At 36.6% G+C, this 21,996-nt stretch overlaps 1 protein-coding gene and 1 long non-coding RNA gene across 3 annotated transcripts in view; one reads left to right on the forward strand and one right to left on the reverse strand.

Annotated features, from left to right (window-relative positions):
- Window positions 1–21,996, forward strand: part of WIF1 (WNT inhibitory factor 1) — a 71,122-nt gene that overhangs the window by 40,498 nt on the left and 8,628 nt on the right. Inside the window, exons 3-7 of the mRNA XM_037847862.1 lie at window positions 1,118–1,226; window positions 10,091–10,231; window positions 13,684–13,779; window positions 14,744–14,839; window positions 20,431–20,526. Coding sequence (XP_037703790.1) covers window positions 1,118–1,226; window positions 10,091–10,231; window positions 13,684–13,779; window positions 14,744–14,839; window positions 20,431–20,526 — 538 coding nt within the window. The remainder of the gene's footprint in view (window positions 1–1,117; window positions 1,227–10,090; window positions 10,232–13,683; window positions 13,780–14,743; window positions 14,840–20,430; window positions 20,527–21,996) is intronic.
- Window positions 15,057–21,996, reverse strand: part of LOC119543168 — a 36,107-nt gene continuing 29,167 nt past the window's right edge. For both annotated transcript variants that reach the window (XR_005218533.1, XR_005218534.1), the window contains one exon: window positions 15,057–15,164. This is a non-coding gene — a long non-coding RNA (uncharacterized LOC119543168). The remainder of the gene's footprint in view (window positions 15,165–21,996) is intronic.

Below are 21,996 nucleotides of genomic sequence, written 5' to 3' on the forward strand. Positions count from 1 at the left end.
AACTGTAAAGTTAGCTCTCTGTTCTTTTTTGGCATAAAATTTAAAGTTTTATTTGCCCCCAAATACATTTTTTCCAGTGGAGAGATTTGGGTCTAAGGATATTTATTACATTTTAAAGTAAAAACAGAAAGCCCTATCTAGAAGTTAGAATGTGACGTTCTAAATCTATCTGTTATTTCAACATTCATTTACTGTAACTTTGGGGGAAATATTTAAACACTTATATCTCCACAGGGATCTGCAAAACCACTCATTTTAGCATTTGCACTATTTATTGGTTGTACTTTATTTTGAAAAGGAACATGATGTCTCTATCACAAAGCCTTTTAATACTGTAGTTGAGAATCTGTTAAGCATCAAAACTCTAGAGTGAGAAAATACAACAGTAATTTCTGTATTTCATAGCTGTTTGAGTAGAAGAAATCATTTTTTCAACTAGAGACAGGAAAATGAAAACATTTATAATGTAAAGTTTTATGACTTGTCATATTGCAGTAGTGGTTTTTGCATTTTTAGACTTTTCTCTTCATAATTAAATTGAGACCTTAAATTTAAGCCTTTCAAAGTGAATATGACTAAAAATAAAAGTTAAAACAAAACCATTAAATATTGGACTTTACCGTCTTCTTTTGCCAGTAGATTACTGTTTTCATTATCCCTTATTTATTACAGCTTTCCAAATTCTGATTAAAAGACTCACTCCAGATTTGGAAAGAATTAGAATGACCCAAGAAGCTGAGAAGGATTTTGTAAGGGCTATTTGAAGATTGTTTTGACAGCATTTGTTTTCTTAAGTGCATTTTTTTCTCAATCCTTTTAGGAGATAGCAGCTACGTAATATCATTTAAGCAAAAAGGCCACCTTTTGTGAATATTTAGGATAAATCTTACTAATGTTTTTAAGGTCTCACTTGTCTCAAGCACTGGCTCTAATTCTAATAGTTCTAAAACACAGGAGACAGGTTGATTTATGCCTACATAGTCTCTTAGACATCATGTGCTCCAGAGTTCCTGTAGTGAAAAATGTCACTCCCCCATCAGACATATGATGAGCTGAGAAGTGCCTTCTCACTCTCCGTGGTTTCCATGGTACTAACTGTCAGTGCCTTTTGTTGTAGGCAGAATACTTCTATGAATTCCTGTCTCTGCGCTCTCTGGATAAAGGCATCATGGCAGATCCAACCGTCAGTGTCCCTCTGCTGGGAACAGTGCCTCACAAGGCATCAGGTGGGTGTCTCCGCTTTGGAGAAAGGTATACACATAACATGTAATGGTCGTGAAAATAATATTTAAGATCCAAATGTCACCCAACAGAGGGATTAAAGAACTTTTTCCTGAATAGATCAGTTGATTTTAGGGCAGCCCAAAATCATTCAGGAATGCCCATACCTTCTTCGGGCAATGGATTAAAATGAGAGTGAAGAAATTACAGTTTTATAATTTCCTAAAGAGTCGAGTTAGCTCAAACCCACACCCCATAAATAAATGATTCCAGATTTTTTTTTAAAAGGTGAGATATATCCATCCAATAAGCACAAATTAATATAGTGCACATAAATGGGGCAAATATGCAAAGTAAATGATTGGGAGCAGAGGGGTAAGTTAAGAAAAACTCCCCAAAAGTAAATACTGTATTAAATAGGAATATGAGGGAGAGAATGAACATGGAAAACTGATAGAAAGGGTTCAGCCTTTCAGGTCTAATCATTCTTCTTTGCTAAGAAAATAATAGTATTTGATATTTGTTTAGAGCTTTTCAACTTACAAAGTCCTTGCTCATGCATTGTCTACTTTGAGTACTGGGAGGAGGTCAAGGCCAGAATTACAGCTCCATTTTACATATTCAAAAATTAATATAAATATTATGAGGTTTGACTGACTTGACCAAAACCACGTATTAGTAATAAGCAGCGGAGCCAAAACTAGAGCCCAGGTTTTCTGACTTTTAGAAAAATACACAGAGATTTTTTTAACATAGTCATATATTTCCTTCCAGTCTTTTTTACATAATTGGATTAAAATTGTATGTTTGGTTTTGCATCATGTTTTTTTTTTTTTTTTTTTTTTGCTGTTAACATTTTAACATGAGCATTTTCCCATGTTATGAACAATTTTTCCCAAAGTTGTTTTTAATGCCCTATTGAGGATACCATAATTAATTTACCCATTCTCCATTGTTTGTTACTTAGATTGTTTTTAGAGTTTGTATATTAGAAACAACACACTAAACATCATTTTAAAACTAACAGTTGGTAACCCCCATAAGGGCAGGAGCCATATTATTCACCATGGCCTCTAACACAGGCTGTGCACCATACAGGTACTCAGTTAAGACTTCTTGGATTAATGTGTGTTCCACAGTCTTTGTGCTCATTCCATTCTTTTGTTAAGGTAGATTCTTAGAAGTGGAATTATTGTGTTAAAGAATATGAACTATGAACTTTTTAATGACTCTTAGGGCAAACTGTCAAAATGCCAAATTACTTTCCATAAAGGTTGTGCCAGTTTGTACCTTGATCGGCAGTGTGGGAGAGTATACCTGGCTTACTGTAACTTCATCAACATAGGATATTAATCATGTTAACTGCCTTGCTAATTTAAAAAATGAAAAGTGCTTTCACACTTTTATTTTAATTAGATTTTTTTTTTTATTGAGCAGGGCATACTTTTTTGTATCTACCAGCCAGTGTAAAATATCTGTGTCTTATGTTTATTTTTATATTGAGACAATAATGTTCTTCTAATTGATTTGCAAAGTTGTCTATATATTAAGTATATTTACCTGTAATTGCAAAATTTTTCAGTCCATCACTTTCATTTTAATTTGTTTCTGACATGCAGAAATTTCAAAATTTTATATAGTCAAAACTCTCTTTGCCTTTGATTTTTTTCCATCACTTTTATGTTTGGAAATTTCTTTGTATTCCAGAGAACAGTTAAGTGATAACTTACATATGCTTCTAGTATTTTATAAAAATTTATTTTGGCAATAGTATGAGGGTGGGGCTCTAGCCTGAAATTTTTTTCCATCATCATCTTTTCTGATGTGAGAGGTTGAATTAGTTCTCCTTCCTCATTGAGTCAAGATATGCCCTTTATTTCCCATTAAGTCCTTCTACACATAGGGTATTTTTTTTAGAGCTTAGTGTTTGTTCTACATTTTAATATTTAGTTTTATAGTGCTTTAACAGAGTTGAAAATAATTGGTGGCATAACCCTGTTAGGGACCATATAAGCACAGAGCTTCTCTAATTTCCTGGCATGAATATCCATGTGGATATATAGGGGAGTGTGAATTTTGGCTCCTCCTGGGTCTGCCCAGTGCTGCAGCTGTGACCAACAGCCATCCAGGAAGGTTGGCTTTTGTTCTAGATGGGTTGGGGGTTCCTTAGAAGCTCCCATGAAGGAATGAAACCTTGGGTTCTGGGGATTCATCAGCCTGATTTGTGACCCCAAGGAAGTCCTGGGTGTCCTGATTCTGCTCAGATGGTATCTCTAGGGCTTTACCTCAACATGGAGATAACAAGAAAGCCTGTCAGGCCACCAGGTCTCGGGTTACGGCCATTACTCAGACTCATGCCATTTCACGTGGTGTTCCTTTTTTAAAAACCAGTTTTGTTCACATACCATACAGTCCATCCCAAGTGTACAATCTATGGCTCTTGGTGTAATCACAGAGTGGTGCGTTCGTCACCACAATCAATTTGAGAACATTTTCATTGCTCCAAAAAGAAAAATCCCATACCCATTATATGCCCCAATTGTTGACATTTAGCATTGGTATGGTACCTTTGTTACAAGTGATGAAAGTATATTACAATATTCTGTTAGCTGTAGTTCATAGTTTGCATTAGTTGTATTTTTTCCCACATACTTCCCTATTACTAACACCTTGTAATAGTGATGTACATTTGTTCTAGTCCACAGAAGAACAGTCTTATGTTTGTACTGTTAACCACAGTCATTGTCCATAACAGGGTTCACTGTTACACAGTCCCATGTTTTGTCTTCTAGCATTTCTTCTAGTGATATACATGACCCTTAAACTTCACCTTTCAACCACAGTCACCCCTGTAATTGAGCTCAAAAGAATGTGCTATGGTGTTCCTTTTTAGTGGAAGATCATATACTATAAAATTGTTCTTGCTCATATTTTTTTATCTTTTTTGGAAGTGGTCAGGAATAAATACATGACCTGCCTTCTCTATTTCCATTTTATATTTTTGAATTTTTTCCTTTGTTTTTTGCTGATTATTAAAGGAATACATGCTCACTGTAGCCCAAATAAATAGACTTATTAAATTAATTACACAGTTAGATCTGCTTGGCTGCCAATGAATCTTGAATCTTTGGATATCTAACAATATAACATTTGTATTCTACATCTTCCCAGCTTTATTCATTTTATGTGTCTAGAATAGAAAACTTTATTGATATTCTACTTAGGATATTGAAACTAAGATTTTGAACATATGATGTGAGAATATTTTAATAGATGATGTTTAGATAAACCACTGTTTTCTAATATTTTAGAATCTCTATAAACAATGAAATTTAGAGGAAAAAGTGGATGATGCTTTGAGCGAGGTGAGGTTAAAAAGAACAAGCTTCTTCTGGGATAAGGCAACATGTATGCACATACCACACAGACACACACTTGGCATGTACGACTCCACCACTGCCCCGCTCCCACTTTGGTTTTTGGAGGCAGATGTAGAATTTGTTTGCAGAGATGCAGGTGCAAGAAGTTTATGGGAATGTTAGCCCATTGCAGGGCAGTTATTCATTAGACTCATTAGCCCAGTCCCCACAGTAGGAGCACATGAAGGTACCTCAAATTATTAAAAAGTAACCAAATCAGTGTGCCTGTGCTCCTAAGCATCTAGGTAACTTTCATTATTCTGCTGGGATATTTTATACCCCCAAGCAGCTAAGCTGTTCTTTTATTTCACAGACTCCTATATGCCTAAACGTTGCATGAATAAAAGAAAAAAAAAACTGCTCTTGATCTTTAACAGTTATGAAGTGCCTGCCTTCTGGCATCTGAAGAGAACAAAAACAGGAAATACAAACTGCAGGGTGGTTTCAGTAAAATTACCAAGTTGTATAACAAAAAACAGTTTTCCATCAAGTGGAGGTTTTGCCTCTTTGAACACTGTCTCTGTCGTACAATGAAACCCAGAATAGTGGTGTTTTTAACTAAGACTTGGAGGAATCCAGTGTCTAGAAATTTTAAAATAGGTGCCAATGCTGGAGGGACCATTTTCTTTTTGTGACCCCAGTTCTTAACAGAAATGTGTGAAGCCCAGAGTAGGTGCTCAGTAAGTATTTGCTGAGAGAATGAATGACTGCCAGTGCAGCTTGAAGCATAGATGAATATTTGTGTTGGATGACTTGTAATCATGTGGTGTTGAGGATGCACTCTCACCTGCCTGACTCATCTCTGTCCTGGTTGTAAGGGCATTACCTCGTGTGACCCAAGGCTGGGACTGTCTGAGCATCTTGTCCATCCCAGTGTGGAAGAGAGATTCAACCAGAATAAGCCCGCTGTTTATTTCTACATAAGTGTTAGTTTATGTGCAATCATTTGACCATGAGTGTGTACTTGAACACCATGTGAGTTATGTTCAATCTGCTTTAGTTTTTCTGAGTTGTTTTAATCCATCTCTGTTTAGATTATACAACCTAGATAGCACTAGAATACAAAACAACATCTGGCCTAATTTCATCTAGTCTTTGGTGAATGTGGCTTTCTATTCATAATGCTTTTTTTTTTTTCAGAAGCACAGCAGGACTTTTATTTCTATTCTTCCTTGGAAGTAGAAGTCTGCTTTTTCTGCCTCCAATGTCTCTTCTTTGTGCACGTGCATTTCTAAGTGCATGTTGCTAATTTTGGGGTATTTTCTGTGTTGCCCACTGTCTCTGATGAATTTCTGTCTCTTTCTGTGCGTATGTCCCTGTGAGTGTGTGTGTGTGTGCAGGGGCGTAGGTGTCTCCCACAATGTAATATCTTTGTGTCTGTCCGATTAATGGGAGTGCCTCATTTGCAGTGGACACCCTTCTAAGTACTGAGGACACAAAAATAAATCAGATATGGTCCTTGCCTTTGAAAATGTCACCCTTAGCAAAGGATGCAGAACCACAATTAAATCATGATAATACAATGAAATCATATATAGAGGTGTTTGTGAAATATATATAGTGAAATGATTTGGGCAGGGGGTCTTGGGGAAGGCTACACAGAGCAAGTGCCATTTAATTTTGGCCTTGAAGGGTGAATGGGAGGGTACTGGATAGAAAAGAGGAGAAACGACATGCAAGGTGTCAGAGTGGGCATGCAGAGTCAGGGCACCATGAACACATACTGCATGTTTGGGGAACTAAGAAATCTAGTCTGGGCAGAGTCCAGTATTTCACAAAGAGCCATTACTACAGATGAGGTTGAGGTCAGGGTTTTTTGTTAAGGCAAAAATTTTTGAAAACTTTTAAAAGGTATGAAATTATAATTCTCATTACTTAAATGGTCTTAAGGATAAAATTTAGGTAGGCATAAAAGGAGGACAAGAGTTTGCACACTAGGAAATCAAATTTCTATTTCATGTATTAAAATTGAAAATGGGCAAATGTAACTAATGCAATTTATACTCATTCATTAATTTCTACTTTTACATGAAAAATTAATTCATTAAAACTTATAAACAAGGTACCTCCTAACTTCTAAACTTTTATTTCCTAGTTCTTTTCAAATCACTCCATATTAGGGTTCTGATCATAACAGAGTTTAAATGCCTCCTATTTCAAAACAGATGGATGCATGAGGTAAAACTTTTCTACCTGGGCTGAAGGGATTTTTAATGTTCTTATTTTTAACTTCAAGCTGAATTTGTCAGTTTATAATTATTTGATATAAATAAAATAAGCAAGATTTTAAACCAAGAATGTATTAGATCTTTAAAAGATGAAGAAGGAAACTATTTCATATTAACAGTAATTGTGACATAAATGTAGATTAGTAAAATAATTCTTAGTGATATCTTTTTTTTCTATTAGTTTACTAATTGGAGATACTGCATTTTTAGTTACCTGCCAAGATTGCTTGCAGTTTTTCTATTCAAAAATGTATAAGAGTGTTTCTCTCCTTTTATCTCCTGTATTTTAGTACAATTTGGTATGTTGTATGTGTGACTGCTTTGATAAAAATTTTTTACACGACAACAGATTTGATGGAAAACTACGTTACAATTTTCTATAAACTTTCAAATAAAAGGAATTTCTCAATAAATTTTCTAAAAATTAATTTAGTAATATTATTAGTGTTCTGGTCAAATGAGGAAACTGAGGCCCAGAAAGGGTAACTAAACTACCCAAAGTCAAGTGCAATTCTCTACCTGATCCTTAAATTCTAAGTGTTAGAAAATATTCCCAGATTTATGTCCCTGTTTTGAACTTAAAATACAGACAAGTAGAAGCAGAGAGATTATAAAAGTCAATATCCAAAGAACCCAGTCCTTGCATATCCAAAACAAACGCTACTACTTTTAATTCCAATTTAAATTTGTGGCTTTTAAAATTACGTTTCAATTTTTACTTTATTTTTCTAGATGTTTAAATGCTTAATATATTTCACTGTCATAAAATATCTTCAAAGTAAATCACTAAAACATAGGTTCCACAAGGGCGGGTGTTTTCATTTGTTTTGTTCACTAAAGTATCCCGAATGCTTAGAAGAGTGACTGGCAAGTAGTAAGCACTCAAGTAATTGTTCCTGAATGGATGAATTCTATTGACTCAAATTTGTGTGTAGCCGTTTAAAGGGAAAACCCAAAAGAAAATTTCTTATAATGTGTTTTCCTCATTGAAATTTCTGTTAGATTTTGCATCCTTGAAGCCATACGTTTTAGCTATGGGTATCTCTGAGCATGCCTTTACTTTCATTGGCTTAAGAGGTTGTGTTAGCAAATCACACAGTTTTATGTGAGCATGCAGCACTCAAAACCCTCTAGAAGCACCTCCTGACCACTGGAGCATGTGAACAAATAGTCATAATTTAACTGTACAGTCTGCTTTTGGCACATCTGAAGATCTGGCACATCTGAAGATATGTAGGAACTAATAATTGCTCTTAACTGAATTTACCACGTGTGTAATGAGGCATTTTTTGATGTTTAACAGTCAAGATGTTTTGAAATTTGACAGTGCTGCTAAACAGAAATGGAATTGACTTGCAAGCATCGTTTCTCCCATACCAAGTATTCAAAAGCAAAAATAAAGCTGAAGTGCCTTAAAAAAAGATAAGGTGGATGCAAAATGGAAACTGAATAAGAACTAGAAAAAAGATACACTTCGAAAATAATAAAGTTTGGATGATGGCATGTGGTGAAGAAGGTTCTAAAAGTTCTATGTTTAAGTATCCTTCCATGTTCTTCCACCTTTTTATGCCTTAGGGCAATTATTGGCCTATCCATCCATGCAAAAGATTGATAAGAAAGGCATATAAAATTTTATAGGTGATCAAAGTGTAAGTGCACTGGAAGAGCTAATAATTTAAAGAAATTATACGTCAATTCCTTTGCATTCTTCTGAAACAGAATTCTCTATTAATGGACATTTTGTTTTGTAAACAAAATGGTTCCCTTTAATCCAGGTTTCCAATAGGATAATTTCACTTTGGAACTTCAAACACAATTTTTATTTTCTCTCTCTCTCTTTTTCTGTTAAAATATCCTATTTCCTTTTCAACATTTAATCAATTATTTGCACACTTAACTCTCAAGATTCAGGGGAACTGGAAATCCATGTTATTTTGGGAATGGCACAGTAATAAACACTGATGATGCCAAAGCCTTGAGAGAGGTTTTTGATTGCCTAGCATATTAAGAAGATTGTATGACCAGCTTGTGTGCAATGCCTTATGGAAAAGTGCATACCGATTTCCAGCCCATTTCTTTTTATAAACCTAGGGAAAAGTGCTTATGAAAACCCTAAAGGGAAAGATTTGTCTTTGCTTGATGATTTGCACAAACCTAGCAGTAACCATAACCTACCATATAGAAACAAAATGAAGCAAACTGTCACACATATACCTATTAGCAATATTTTTTCTTATCAATAAGGAGGAACTAGGGTCTAGTGGATCAGCTAGAGCAGTCTTCCTCAGTAGATATGTTATGGTAATCCAGTGGATCTTGGCAGTTTACATCACCACTTCTCAGTCAGTAGTCACATCTGGTTTGCCCCATTTTCACCCAATGACTAATGGGTATTTCATACTGAGTAGCCTCCTCACCCTCTCTATACAGCAACATCCTTGGTTCCCACTGCCTGCTCAGTGGCTTCATTGTCAACACCTACACACACTGAGTGATTATTAGGCTTATGAGAAAGAAGTGGCTCCTCTTTACAAAAGTAAACCATTAGATATAAACCTATCCATGAGCTCATTTCATCATACCAATTCTCTTTTAGATCCTCAAGATATGTACACTTCATATTAACAAATAGCTTGAGATAATATTAACTTAATTAACTCAGTCCAAAGATTGGAGTTCAGTGTGAATTGTTTGAATTGTAGAAAATTTTCAAAGAAGGTATTTTGTCACTTTGAAGCACACAAAATAAAATAAACCCATTCATGGGGTATTGTTCATAGAACTTTATTTAATGGGTTATGAAATGTTGGATTCTTAGCTCTTTTTTGGATTGTATGGAGGCAATGAAAGTGCTCACAAAGTAATTAATCAAATTAATCAAGCTCTGCTGCCTATTTGTGTCTTTAACTTTCAAAGAAAGGGTGGGTTTTGTTTTTGTTTTTTTTGAATAGTACAGTCCCAGACTCTGAGCAAAATATCCCCAATTCCTTATTAGCAGGGTACAAATTACTGAGAGCCATTCATTCTTTTTCCACCCAGCATGATGTGCAAGGTCTGTGGAGACTCAAAATAGAGTATCTGCTTCTGTAGAGATTTTTTTTTTAATGTCAAATAATGATATGTGAACATTTTTTGCTTTGTACTTTGCCTCTCTTCCTAAGATTCCTGTACCACTGGAATCAAATAGATAAACTATTTCTCTGTACTCTCTTTTTCGTGTAGTTGTTCAAGTTGGCTTCCCATGTCTCGGAAAACAAGATGGAGTCGCAGCGTTTGAAGTGAACGTGATTGTAATGAACTCTGAAGGCAACACTATCCTCCAGACACCTCAAAATGCTATCTTCTTTAAAACCTGTCAACAAGGTAATCATGGATGGTGAAGGTCATAAGGCTTCCAGGTGCAATTTGGGCAAAGGTGAACTTGGATACCCTGCATATCACATATTGGTGTCATTTTTAGCACAGTCACCTACTTTTTCTCTAAGGAATTTTTTGTTGTAAGTTATCTGAAATCTGTGAATCTAGTCAATTAAAAGTAATCATATCCTCTTGTCCTTCTCCTTTATAGCATCTGAGGTAATGTTCTCCTAGAATAGTTCCTGGCAAATAGTAAGAGCTCAATATATCCATGTTGAATATATTATCCAGTCCTTTCTGGATAATTCATTTCACTGAATAAAATGCTTTGTCTCCAAGTCAAATCTGTGACCCTTGCTGATCTAATAATAGTTAACAATCATTGAGCACTAGCTTTGCGCTAGTCACCATCAACACTCTACATTCACTATCTCATTTAATCTTCCCAGCAATCCTGTCAGTTACATACTATTATTAACCACTCTAGTTTCCAGATGAGGTGAAATAATTTATCCAAGGTTACACATTTACCAAATAGGGAAGCTGAGGTTTTAACCAGGTCAATCTGACTCCAAAAGATTGGCTCTTGGCCTCTACTGTATATTGCTTCCCATCACCCAATAAAAAAATTATAAAGGTTTAGAGGTTCTCTTTGTGTGAATCCTGACTCATTAACACAAATATTACTCTTTTGAAAAGGATCTAAAATTTAAATCTGTAGCTAATAAAACAGATGAATAGAATTAATCCCTTTCTCTTCCCCCATGCCCTCTCTAAAAAGATAGAAGTAAAAGTAGATTTAGAGTTAGATTAGATTTAGATTAGAATTAGAATCTTTCAAACTCCCAGAAGATTAGAACTTTTGAGGTTGCGTTATATCTTCCATAATGGCAGGGAAATCATATGGTGGTGACTAAAAGGAATTCCTAAAAGGAATCCTGTTACCAGAGTCACCAGCTGCTTGCATGAGTGCTGTTGTTGACGAATGTTAAGAGTTGACTCAAGCAGATGGACAGGCCAAGCACAGGCACCTCGAGGGTGAATCAAGTAAGGTTTAGTTTACCTAAAGATTACAGAAGGCAGTCAATTCAATCAAAAAGCAGAGCTGAGAGATTCTCCAGGACAGGAAAAGATACAAGATTCCAGACCCCAAGAGCCTCACTAGTGGACACAAAACAGTGACAGATGATAAAATCTGAGTAAGAATCATATCAGACCTTCTGGAAGGTCAACTTCTCCTTCTAGGCCTCCAGCCTTATACGTGAGGACTTGGAGCAGTTTTGCACATAGTCCGGATATTGCTGGAAACCATACCACTTTATCAGGTACACTTCATCTTAATCTCAGCCTTTTAAATGTGACATAACTATATAGTAGAGTACAGTACATACAATTAGGCATGAAGGCAGTTTTCATTTATTACCTTCAGCCTCCCCACAAAATCTGGTCCAAGTACACTTTGGATCTAAGTGCCATAGGAGCTGTCACCCAGACACCTTTGGGAGTTATAGGCCCTTGGACCATGTATATATATAGGTCCCATCCATCACTATTCTTTTGTATAAAATCCATATCTGATGGGAAGAAAATAGGAAGAGGTCAGTGTCAGAGCTCCAAAACAATCTCTGAAGTTACATTTCTATATTATGTCAAGAATTACAAACACCAAGTATATTGAGTATATAAAGGCACTCATACAGGGTGTTGGATTCTAACTCATAAAGCTGAGCTAGCAGCCAGTGCTTCTCTTGTATTGCTTGTATTCCCCCACAACCCTAGGGGAGGCAAAAAAAAAAAAAAAAAAAAAAAAAAAAAAAAAAAAAAAGCCCTTTTCACAGCTTTGCTAAACAAAGGGAATTGGAAAGTGGAACATCTAAATTCCCGAGACAAGGCCAGTAAGTGTTGCCCCTGGCTGTATACACCATATAGTATGGACGGGATTAGCTTTTCTAGAAGTTTTAGAAATCACCTTTCATACAGAAAAACATATACTGATGAAAGTTAGTTAGTTCCCTTTACATCACCAGAAAGTAACTAATCTAAAATTTAATCCATTCATTAAATATTTGTTTTATACCTAATGTATACCCAGAACTATGTAGGTTGTTTATATATGGTGTTTTCAATTTCACATTGGCTGTACTTCACATAATGTGAATATATTTGCATGCTTATTTGATTAATATCTGCCTCTCTGTTAGACCTCCTCCTAAGCAGCATGAGGACAGAGACTAGGTCTTTGTTCATGGCTCACCCAGGAGCTAGAACTGTGTCTCATGTTTGGTGGCATCAGTACACATTTGTCACGAATGAATAAACAGCAGAGACCAGAGAACTGTGCACAAAAAAGACGAGGACCAGGGTGCTGGGTGTGACCTCAGGAACAGTATAAGGTGAAGGACCAGGTTTCAACATTCTGTTTCCCCCTAGAGTAGTGATGTTTAGTTTTCTGGAGTTTCTACAAACTATGTCAATATCCTCATATTTTTTCTGCTTAATTCCCCTCTTCCCTATATCAATGGGTGGTTTCATGGTTTCTACATATATTTCAGTGTTGGGGTGGTATAATGGTAACCACACCAGTGGGAGGAGTGGAAAACATAGGGTCTAGTAACAATACTACGACGGACTTTCTCTGGCTTTGCTTCTATTTGCAATTTTAGAAATGCTAATACCCCTTCAAAATGTCCTCTCTCCTTCCTCTTTCCTTCCCCAAGCCCAGCACAATATTTGGGAGTCCCCAGGTATATCTCACCTCTACGGGCATGAATTTCCTCCCCTTTATTAGCTCTGATTTCTCATTGCAAGGTTGCCAGTCATTACCAGCATCTTTCATGCACCAAAGGCAACTCTGTCTATATCCACTGCCAAAGGTTGGTGCTACTGACTTCCACGGAGGACAGGGTCCCGCCAGCGAGCCACTGATCCCTGCCAGGCAAAGGCTGCAGCACCTCACTGCCACTCCTCAGATGCCCATTTAAACACGAACGTCTGGCTCCTTTCCCATCCTGAAATAAGCTTCTTCAGCACAGAATTTAAGCTCTGGAGTCTTTCAGAGCTCTAAAGATGTACCTACCTCTGAAAGTGACTATTGAGGGCACCATCATTCATTCCATTACAGTGTGAGTTTAAAGAGGTACAGTTGAATAGGTGAGGGGGAAGGCAGAATAAAACCCGCTTCGCCTCCTTGCATGAACCCTCTACTGTTGGAAGTTGGATTAAGGGAGGCAAAATCATACTTGGAAGACTTTTTGAAGTACAAATGGTATAGAGAGAATGAAATGAGTATTCAACACAAAAAGGTAGGAGTATCAGTATTAAATAAATTATGATAATCGTGGAAATAATCATAATTAACAATCTGGTAAAAGAATGACTACTTGCCTCTTCTTGTTGCCTGCAATTCATCCAACAAATTTAATGGGCGTCCATATAAGTTTTGTTTCTCTTTGATACAGCGGAATGCCCCGGTGGGTGCCGAAACGGAGGCTTTTGTAATGACAGACGTGTCTGCGAGTGTCCTGATGGATTCTATGGACCTCACTGTGAGAAAGGTAAAGAGCAGGGGGGTGTCACACAGATGCTGGTGAAATGGAGTCCCACATATATTTTAAACACCTTCTCTGAAATTGTTTTTCTGGTTGTTATAAGGATTGGTGAAATGTTTAAAACCCACAGAAGACTATTGGAACATATTTTAGAATTTCTAAAGGTAACAGGGTGGAGAACTTTGGTTCACTGTCTATGCTCTTTACAGTTGCTCCTTTTCCCCCACCCCATTTCATTATTATAGACCCCGTACTATGGTGGCAAACTCCTATGAAAGTTTTGAGGTTTTTCCCCAATTAAGGTGGGCTTAAAAAGCTGGTGTTACTAGTGATTTGAAATTATCTTTTCCAATAAAAAGTAACTTGATTCATAATCATTAAGTCTAAACCTGAGTTATGATGTTGTTATAAGGCAAATAAAAGGATGAAAATCATTTGTATAATAAGTGCATCCATTTCAGGGAAATCTCTTTCAAGAGAATTCTATGAGAAAAAAAATACAAACAAGAAAGTGAATATGAATCACAAGAAGCTTAAATACTAAGAGCTTATTTGAACAAAGTACAGTATTTTTCATCTTCAAGAAATAAGAACATTTGCTTATTTGCATTTATTTGGAATGGGAAGATCAAGGAAATAAGGCAGAGAGAGGTATTCACGTATTAAGGAGGCCACATCTCTGTCAAAATAAGGATTCTGGACAAAATTAAATCAGGCATTCAAATGGAACATTTCCAAAATTCTCTCCTATGAAATAAGCTGAGGAATAGGTTAAAAAAAAAAAAAAGGTATCTTAATTTAGGCCACAAAAATAATTTTTATTATAGCAAATTTGGATCTCTGAAGAGTGACCATTTTAGAGTCAAGCACAGGGCTTGAAAATAGGGACCAGTTGTATTACTGACATTTCCAAAATGTACCCACCCCCAAACCCTGCTGGGCCTTAATCAGGCTTCTCTCTCCCCATTAGCCCTCTGCACACCCCAGTGTATGAATGGCGGACTTTGTGTCACTCCCGGTTTCTGCATTTGCCCACCTGGATTCTATGGGGTCAATTGTGACAAAGGTAACAGCTTCTTCTCCTTTCTTTTTTTTTTTAAGATAAAAGTTCTTTTAACTTTTTTAAATGTTGATTAAAATAAGTCTACTTAATATAGCATCACTCCACATAAAGCTCTGCAAATAGGTTGTATCACTTAGAGTGAAGCTGGCTGCTGTGGTAAGTGAACCTCCCAATTTTAGTGTAGCTTGACACAGTAGATGTTTATTTTCACTCACAAAATGCTTCAGTGCAGGTACACCTAGTTAGTGGGCAGCCCTTCTCCATGTGGTGACTCAGGGGCCCAGGTACCTTCCATCTGATTAGAGCTTTAGAGTCATCTGGATCCAGCCTAAGAGCAGAGGAAGAGAGAGTGGAGTAGTTACTCATAAAAAAAGAAAAAAAAAAAAAAAGCCCTGACCCAGAAGTGATCCAGAAAACTTCCTCACCTGTTCCATGGGTAGGAATAGCCTCACAGTCCTATCTGGATACTAGAATGAGAAATGTCATCCTGGCTGGACAACTGTCTCCTACTGACAACTTCCATTATGGAAGGTGAGCATGGATTTTTGTGAACAACTAGGTGCCTCTGTCACATGGGGTTTTGGTATATCCTAAATCAGTTTTACAGGTGAGCATCTAAGACTGAGAAATTAAGCAACTGACTTCAAATTGCCTGACTTAGAAGTTCACTCAGTTCAATGCTCTGCATAAAGCACATCCCTGAGAGATCTGGCTCCTCTTTCTTAGCATTGCACTATCATAGCCAGGCTTTTACCCTCAGAAAGTAGATCCAAACTCAACCTAAGATATTAACGAATGAGTCATACTCTTTATAAGATACCTATTTTCCCTTTTCATGTCTTTTAAGTGGAAAAAATTTAAAGAATATAATGCAAATTGTGTGTCAAAAATGCTAATTGCATGAGTAGAGCGTTGCTTTTTAAAATAAATACATGCCCTGAAATAAAATGGTAAATTTTGGGGAAGTGTCTATTTAGTGATAACACAGTTAGCATCAATCAATATGGCAGTTAGTAGCTTAAAAAAAAATGAAAGAAAAACTAAAGGAAAGAACCCTTAGCGTGAGTTAGAATGATAATTTATGATTGTCTGTTATTTTATAGTATACAAATTGCTTTCATACAATGTTTTTATCTCAGTGACCTTTTGAGATATGCAAAGTATTATCATCTATTCCCAGATAAGCAAAATGAAATTCATTGAGCTTGAGTAGCTTGATCCAAATTCACATCTTCCACTGCACCATGTTGTCCAACTCAGGCAGCCTGATTCAGGTTTTGATTCCTACATGAGTGAATGCATCTTGGCAAATAATTTAATCTCTCCCTGGGTCATGCATTTCCGATTGCTAAACTGGGAATTAAACCATCAACTCCCACTCCCAACCCTGAGCTAATTGATACAATATGTGAAAGTATTGTTACCTTCTTTAAAAAATAAGAAGTGGTCTTTCAAAACACTAATGTTAGATTTAAAACAATTTTTAAAATTTGTATTCATAAACATTAAGTACTAATGCCACTGATAATTAACAGTCCGTGAGGAAATTCCTTATTATGATGCTTCCTTTCATGTATGTAAATTTAGCACCCAACACCTCTGCTGTTTCAAAATTGGACATTTCGTGAAGCAGAATTGAACTCACATTACCTCTAAGCTATTAGGAAATAGAGCAAAACCTTCAGAGGTTTGAACGAAGAACTCACGTATCCATAGGTTGAAAGAGACCATTTGTGAGGCCTGCTTTCATTGCTGCTGCTGTTACTGGTGTGGCTTGCACAGTGGAGTGTCAATTGTGATATTTTTCTAACGCTATGCTGTCACAGATGCTGCACAGTCATTACTGAAGGAATACATTGACTTGTATTCCAGTACTGTTTACATTTGAAATACTTCGTCTTTTAGATGAAAGACTTTCCTACTATTACCATCCAGTAAATTTTTAAAAAAATTCTTCTGGAAAGTCTGTTGAAATTTCACTTGGTCTCACTGGAGATCTGGGAACATTAAAAATAATGGTTTTCACTACCGCAACAAAAAAGATGCTTTTATCATCCAGGAGAAGAGTATTGAGCCTCTGAAAAAATGGTTTAATTACTGGCATGGAGTTAGACCCTAGTACTACATATTGAAGAAACATTAAAGAAACATTTTCATTGGCTCTTGGGATGCAACTTTTTTTAAAATTAAGTTTTATTGAGATATATGCAAATACCATACAGTCATCCACAGTGTACAATCAATTGTTCACAGTACCATCATATATAGTTATGCATTCATCATGACAATCAATCGAGCAACAAAAGAGGTTCTCTGGGGGAGACTCTTAGGCACAATTTTAAGTAGACTTTGCCTCTCTTTTGCAGTAACAAGCTTCATAAGGGGAAGCCCCAAGATTGAGGGCTTGGCCTACTAAATTGGTAGTCCTCAATGCTTATGAGAATATCAGTAATTCCCCATGTAGGGAAGTTAAATTTCTCTGCATTTTCCCCCAGTTCCTCAGGAGTGCCCTGCAAATATATTTTTATTCCCTGTCTGAATTGCTTTCAGATGTATCAGGGTTTCACACTAACCTGTACAAACCTACCAGATCTGACTTCCTATTCTAAGTTCCATGTAATTATGGTGTTTGAAAAACTGACCATACAAGTTAAATTATTTAGTGTGCTACAGAAAATATAGATCCTGTACCAAATAAACATCTCTTCCCTTGGTCTCACACAGAAGTTGAAATTTTAAAACACCGTCAATATTGTCCTTTACGCTTTGGCCTGATTTGCCTTAGTCCTAACCAGATCTGCTTCATTCATATCTCTAAGTGAAGTCTGAACTCTTTTTCAGCCTTTTTTTCTTTTTAACAGTTGCTATATGAGATAATACATTCATAGCTGCTGAACTCTAGCTCTGAGTCTCGGGTATCGCACAGATACCCAAAGTTCCGGAGACTGACTAGGTTCTACAGAAGGAGCTCAGCATCTCAGAATTTAGAGAGAACCATTACAACTCAGGAATAAATATGACTTCTGTAAGAGCTTACAATCTAGGGACCATTACAATAAACATTCCCCTGATAACCTGTGCTCTAAGATTCAATTCTCAGAGTTTACACATTATAGTTAGTCCATATTAGTGAGGCATTATAATGTTTGTCTTTTCATTTCTGGTACATTTCACTCAAAATGCAGTCCTCAAGATCCATTCATCTAGTTGTATGTCTCACAGCTTCATTCCTTCTTGCAGCTGCTCAGTTTTCTATTGAATGCATACACCATGGTTCACCATTCTGTTCATCCATCAGTGTACCCTTAGGCCACCTCCATCCATTACAAATTGTGATCACTGCCACCACAAACACCAGTGTGCAAATGTCCATTCATGTCCCTGCTCTCAGTTCTTCCAAGTATATACCCAATAATGAGGTTGCAGGACCTTATGCACCCACATACTTAGCTTCTTGTGAAACACCATACCATCCTCCAGATAGGCTGCAACATTCTACTTCCCCACCAACAGTGCATAGGTAAATCCCTCTCTCCACGTTTTCTCCAGCACCTGGGGACACAACTTTTTGACTTGAGTAGTTAAGCTTTGGCCTAGTGAAAGTTACTTGGTGTCTCTGGCTCATTTTCCTATTCAAGAATCATTGCACAGAAGAAATGTAGAGAAGCTTGGTTAGGATGCTGAAATATTATACAAGCACTGAGAGTACTGTAGCCAAATTATATAATCAGCTTTGTTAAATTCTCTAACTTTGAATAAAGGTACTGGGTTCATTCCGTTCTATACATCAGTAAGGGAAGTGTACAGAGGGCCAAGTGGGCACTTATCCCCACATTTTTTCATCTCTTATTATTCCCAGGAGAAACAGGAGCAAGTGACATGACAGGACACACTCAAGAAAACAACTGTCCAGCTCTAGCAATACAAGCAGCAAATAACAAGGAAGCCAGAGAGCTTTTCTCCTAAATCCTATACCCAAATGCTGTTGCTTCCTCCTACATTGGGAGGCTTGATTTTGAAATGGCAAGTACAGTATTGCCTTGAGCTAGGAGACACTTAAGATTTTAAACATAAAGCTTGTGACTTAAGGAGTATGATTTGATAGAACTTTTTAGTTGAACTTTTTTTTGACAATGAAAACATACTCTTAAAATTTTTGGATTTCCTTTCTGATTTTCCTCTTGGAAGTTTAGTTTAGCTTTTGTTCATCTATAGACAACTATGGCTTGTTTTATATGGAATAAGAACAAACAGGCCATATAACTGGAATTGCTGAAAATCCAAGCTCTAATTTTAAACTCCCTTACAGAATGAGCCAAATTGTCTATTTTTAGATATTTGCTCCCTCTCCCCCCACCTCCATTTCTTGGTCCTCCCTATTTTAGGAGCCCAGAGAGCTGAATTTGATCCCAAGAGAGAGGAAAGCAAAGTGTCTAGGATGAGTTGCAAACTGTATGATTATTACCTAGATAATCAGATTAATTGGACTCTCACAATAATACATCTGGCTACTTTATCCCTCTTACTCTTGCAGCCACCACACTTGTGGGATCTCAGGAGGGTCCATGGTCTGTCTTTTCCTGAATAAATTACTCCTTCTTCCAAATGTCATAAAAGTTTATTTATTTTATTTTACATGCAAAGATGTATTTTGCAACACTGTTTATTGAGGCAAAAAAAACTGGAGAAATTTGAATGTTCATCAATTGGGTGAATAAACTATGATATAACTATACTATGAAATCATTTACAACTATTAAAAAGAATAAATTAAACCTATTTGTGGACCTTGGAACCAATATACATGAGCATGATATGTTGTTAAGTGGACAGAATTACAGGATAATAGGTTTAACAAATGGAAAAGTAAAACCCCACATATGTATGTAGGTATGATACATTTTTCTATCCCATATCAAAATATACATCTGTTGGTATGTATGTACATATATATGCATACTTTGATATGATCTAGAGAAAGATGTGTCATCTCAGCAATGTGGGAATGGAGCTGAAAAGAGGGGTTATTACATTTTTATTTATCAATCTCTGAATTAATTGACTTGCCACAATGAGAATGCATTCCTTTATAGCAGTTTATTTTGTAAAAAAATTCCTGTCTCTGTTCATCTTATTTTGAAAGAAATTTGCTTTCTCCTGTGTTGGATCCTGATATTTATGGCTTCTCTCCTTTTAGCTATTCCAAAGTAAGTTTTCTCCTTTTTTGCTCTAACTTCTTCCAACCTGATGTTAAAGATATATATTGTCTTATGTCTATTGTGTTCTCATTTCAAAGGCATAGATACTTAAAAGGAAATTTTAAAAATACTATTTTTCACACCCTGCCTGGTTTCACTAAGATGTAAACCCGTAGGGTGCATACTATATAATGTGTGTGCTATCCTGTATAGAACTATTATCCTGTTGGAATCTGTAAATGGTCAAGCAATTGGTCACGGTTCTTTTATCAGTAAAGCAGCTTACTTTGTTATGTAAACAGGCAAGTAGCAGATGGCTATGAGTGTTACCTAACTTAACGCGAAGTTTCTGTTAACCAACTGTCTAATGCAATGCTCTGTTATTCGCTCCTACAGCAAACTGCTCAAACACCTGCTTTAACGGAGGGACCTGTTTCTACCCTGGAAAGTGTATTTGCCCTCCAGGACTAGAGGGAGAACAATGTGAAATTAGTGAGTATTGGCCTTCTGCATTCTTCTTATTTCATGGAGTCATGATTTTGGCAATCATATGGGATGTTAAAAATTTCAGCTAAACCCTTCACATTATCAGTGAGGAATCTGAAGCCCAGAAAGAATGGAAAGATTCTCTGAGGACTAAAGCCAGTAGCCCCTTTGCACGGGACTCTGCTGTCATTCATTTTGACTAAAGGTTATGAAAAGAGTGACCTGGCTCACCTCAGGTGGCTTGGAGCAGATGTTCTCTGACTCAGTTATGTCTGGGTTTGGATTATTCAGCATGTTACATTATTTCTCCTTAGTGATTTTTTGTCCCATTCTCACTATGTGGAGCCCTAGTTTCAACCTTAGAAATGGTTTATAGATCTGTGGGCATAGGGGGGTTTTTTTCTCCCCTGCCATTCAGTGTCTGATACCCTATATTAGACTCAGTCTAATAACCCATTTAAGAGAAAAGGACAAACCCAAGAAAAGGGAGAATGAAAGGGAGGCAGTAAAAGAGAATGAGATTCATCAGCGAATATCACAGATGTTATGTTGAGTGAAAGGAGCCAGACACAGATTAGTACGTACTGCACGATTCAATATTTAGGAGGTTCAAGAAAAGGCAAAACTGATTGATGACAGTAGAAATTAAAATAGCGGTTGGGGGCTTAAATGAACACTTTGGGGTGACAAAAATGGTCTATATCTTGACTGGAAAAGTGTCAAACAAGTGTCGATGTGAAAAAAAAAAACCTACAAAAAACATTGAGCTGTAAACTGAAGATTGATGCACTTTAAGCCTTCACTAAAATTTTAAAGGTAGAATGTGGTGGATAATCATTGTTTTGGGAATCAAGATCCCAGACTACTTGTCCTGACGCTGCCACCTATCAGCTGTGCAACCCTCAGCAAGTCGTTTAACTTCTCTATTAAACTTGGAAATGAGCCAACCCCATCCTAGATTGAATTATTACCCAGAAGACAGCACAAAAGCCCCTGCTGAGAGCTAGAAGGAACGTGAGGGTGCTGTGGGTGCTGGGACGCTGTCTTTCTGGAAGTGTGCGAAGGGAAACAGTCAGCATTCTCATTTCCAGCTGTATTGTATCTGCTACAACACCACTGTGTTTGGTACAGTCATAGTTTCTGAAGTTGTAGTAGGTTCAAAATTGAATAATTCTGACTTCCTGTGTTAATGTTCAACCTCTAGTTTGTCTGTGGGTTTTTGTGCTTTAATAAGTAGTACACAAAGTAACCATTTTTATAAAGTTCAAATGAAATACCTCTGAAGTTTCTACAGAACATATAATTATTTGTCAATGTGGTTTCTATTCTTCTTACTTACCCTTCCCTGATAAAGATATGGCTGAACTAACTCCCCTCAATTTTCTCCCATACCTATTCTCAAACTTTGCATACCTAGTTGATTCATTTTTATGAATCTTTGTTCATAGGCTCATTTCTCTTCATGTAAGTATAGCC

This window comes from Choloepus didactylus, chromosome 8 (assembly GCF_015220235.1).
Source record: "Choloepus didactylus isolate mChoDid1 chromosome 8, mChoDid1.pri, whole genome shotgun sequence".
Classification (NCBI taxonomy): domain Eukaryota; kingdom Metazoa; phylum Chordata; class Mammalia; order Pilosa; family Megalonychidae; genus Choloepus; species Choloepus didactylus.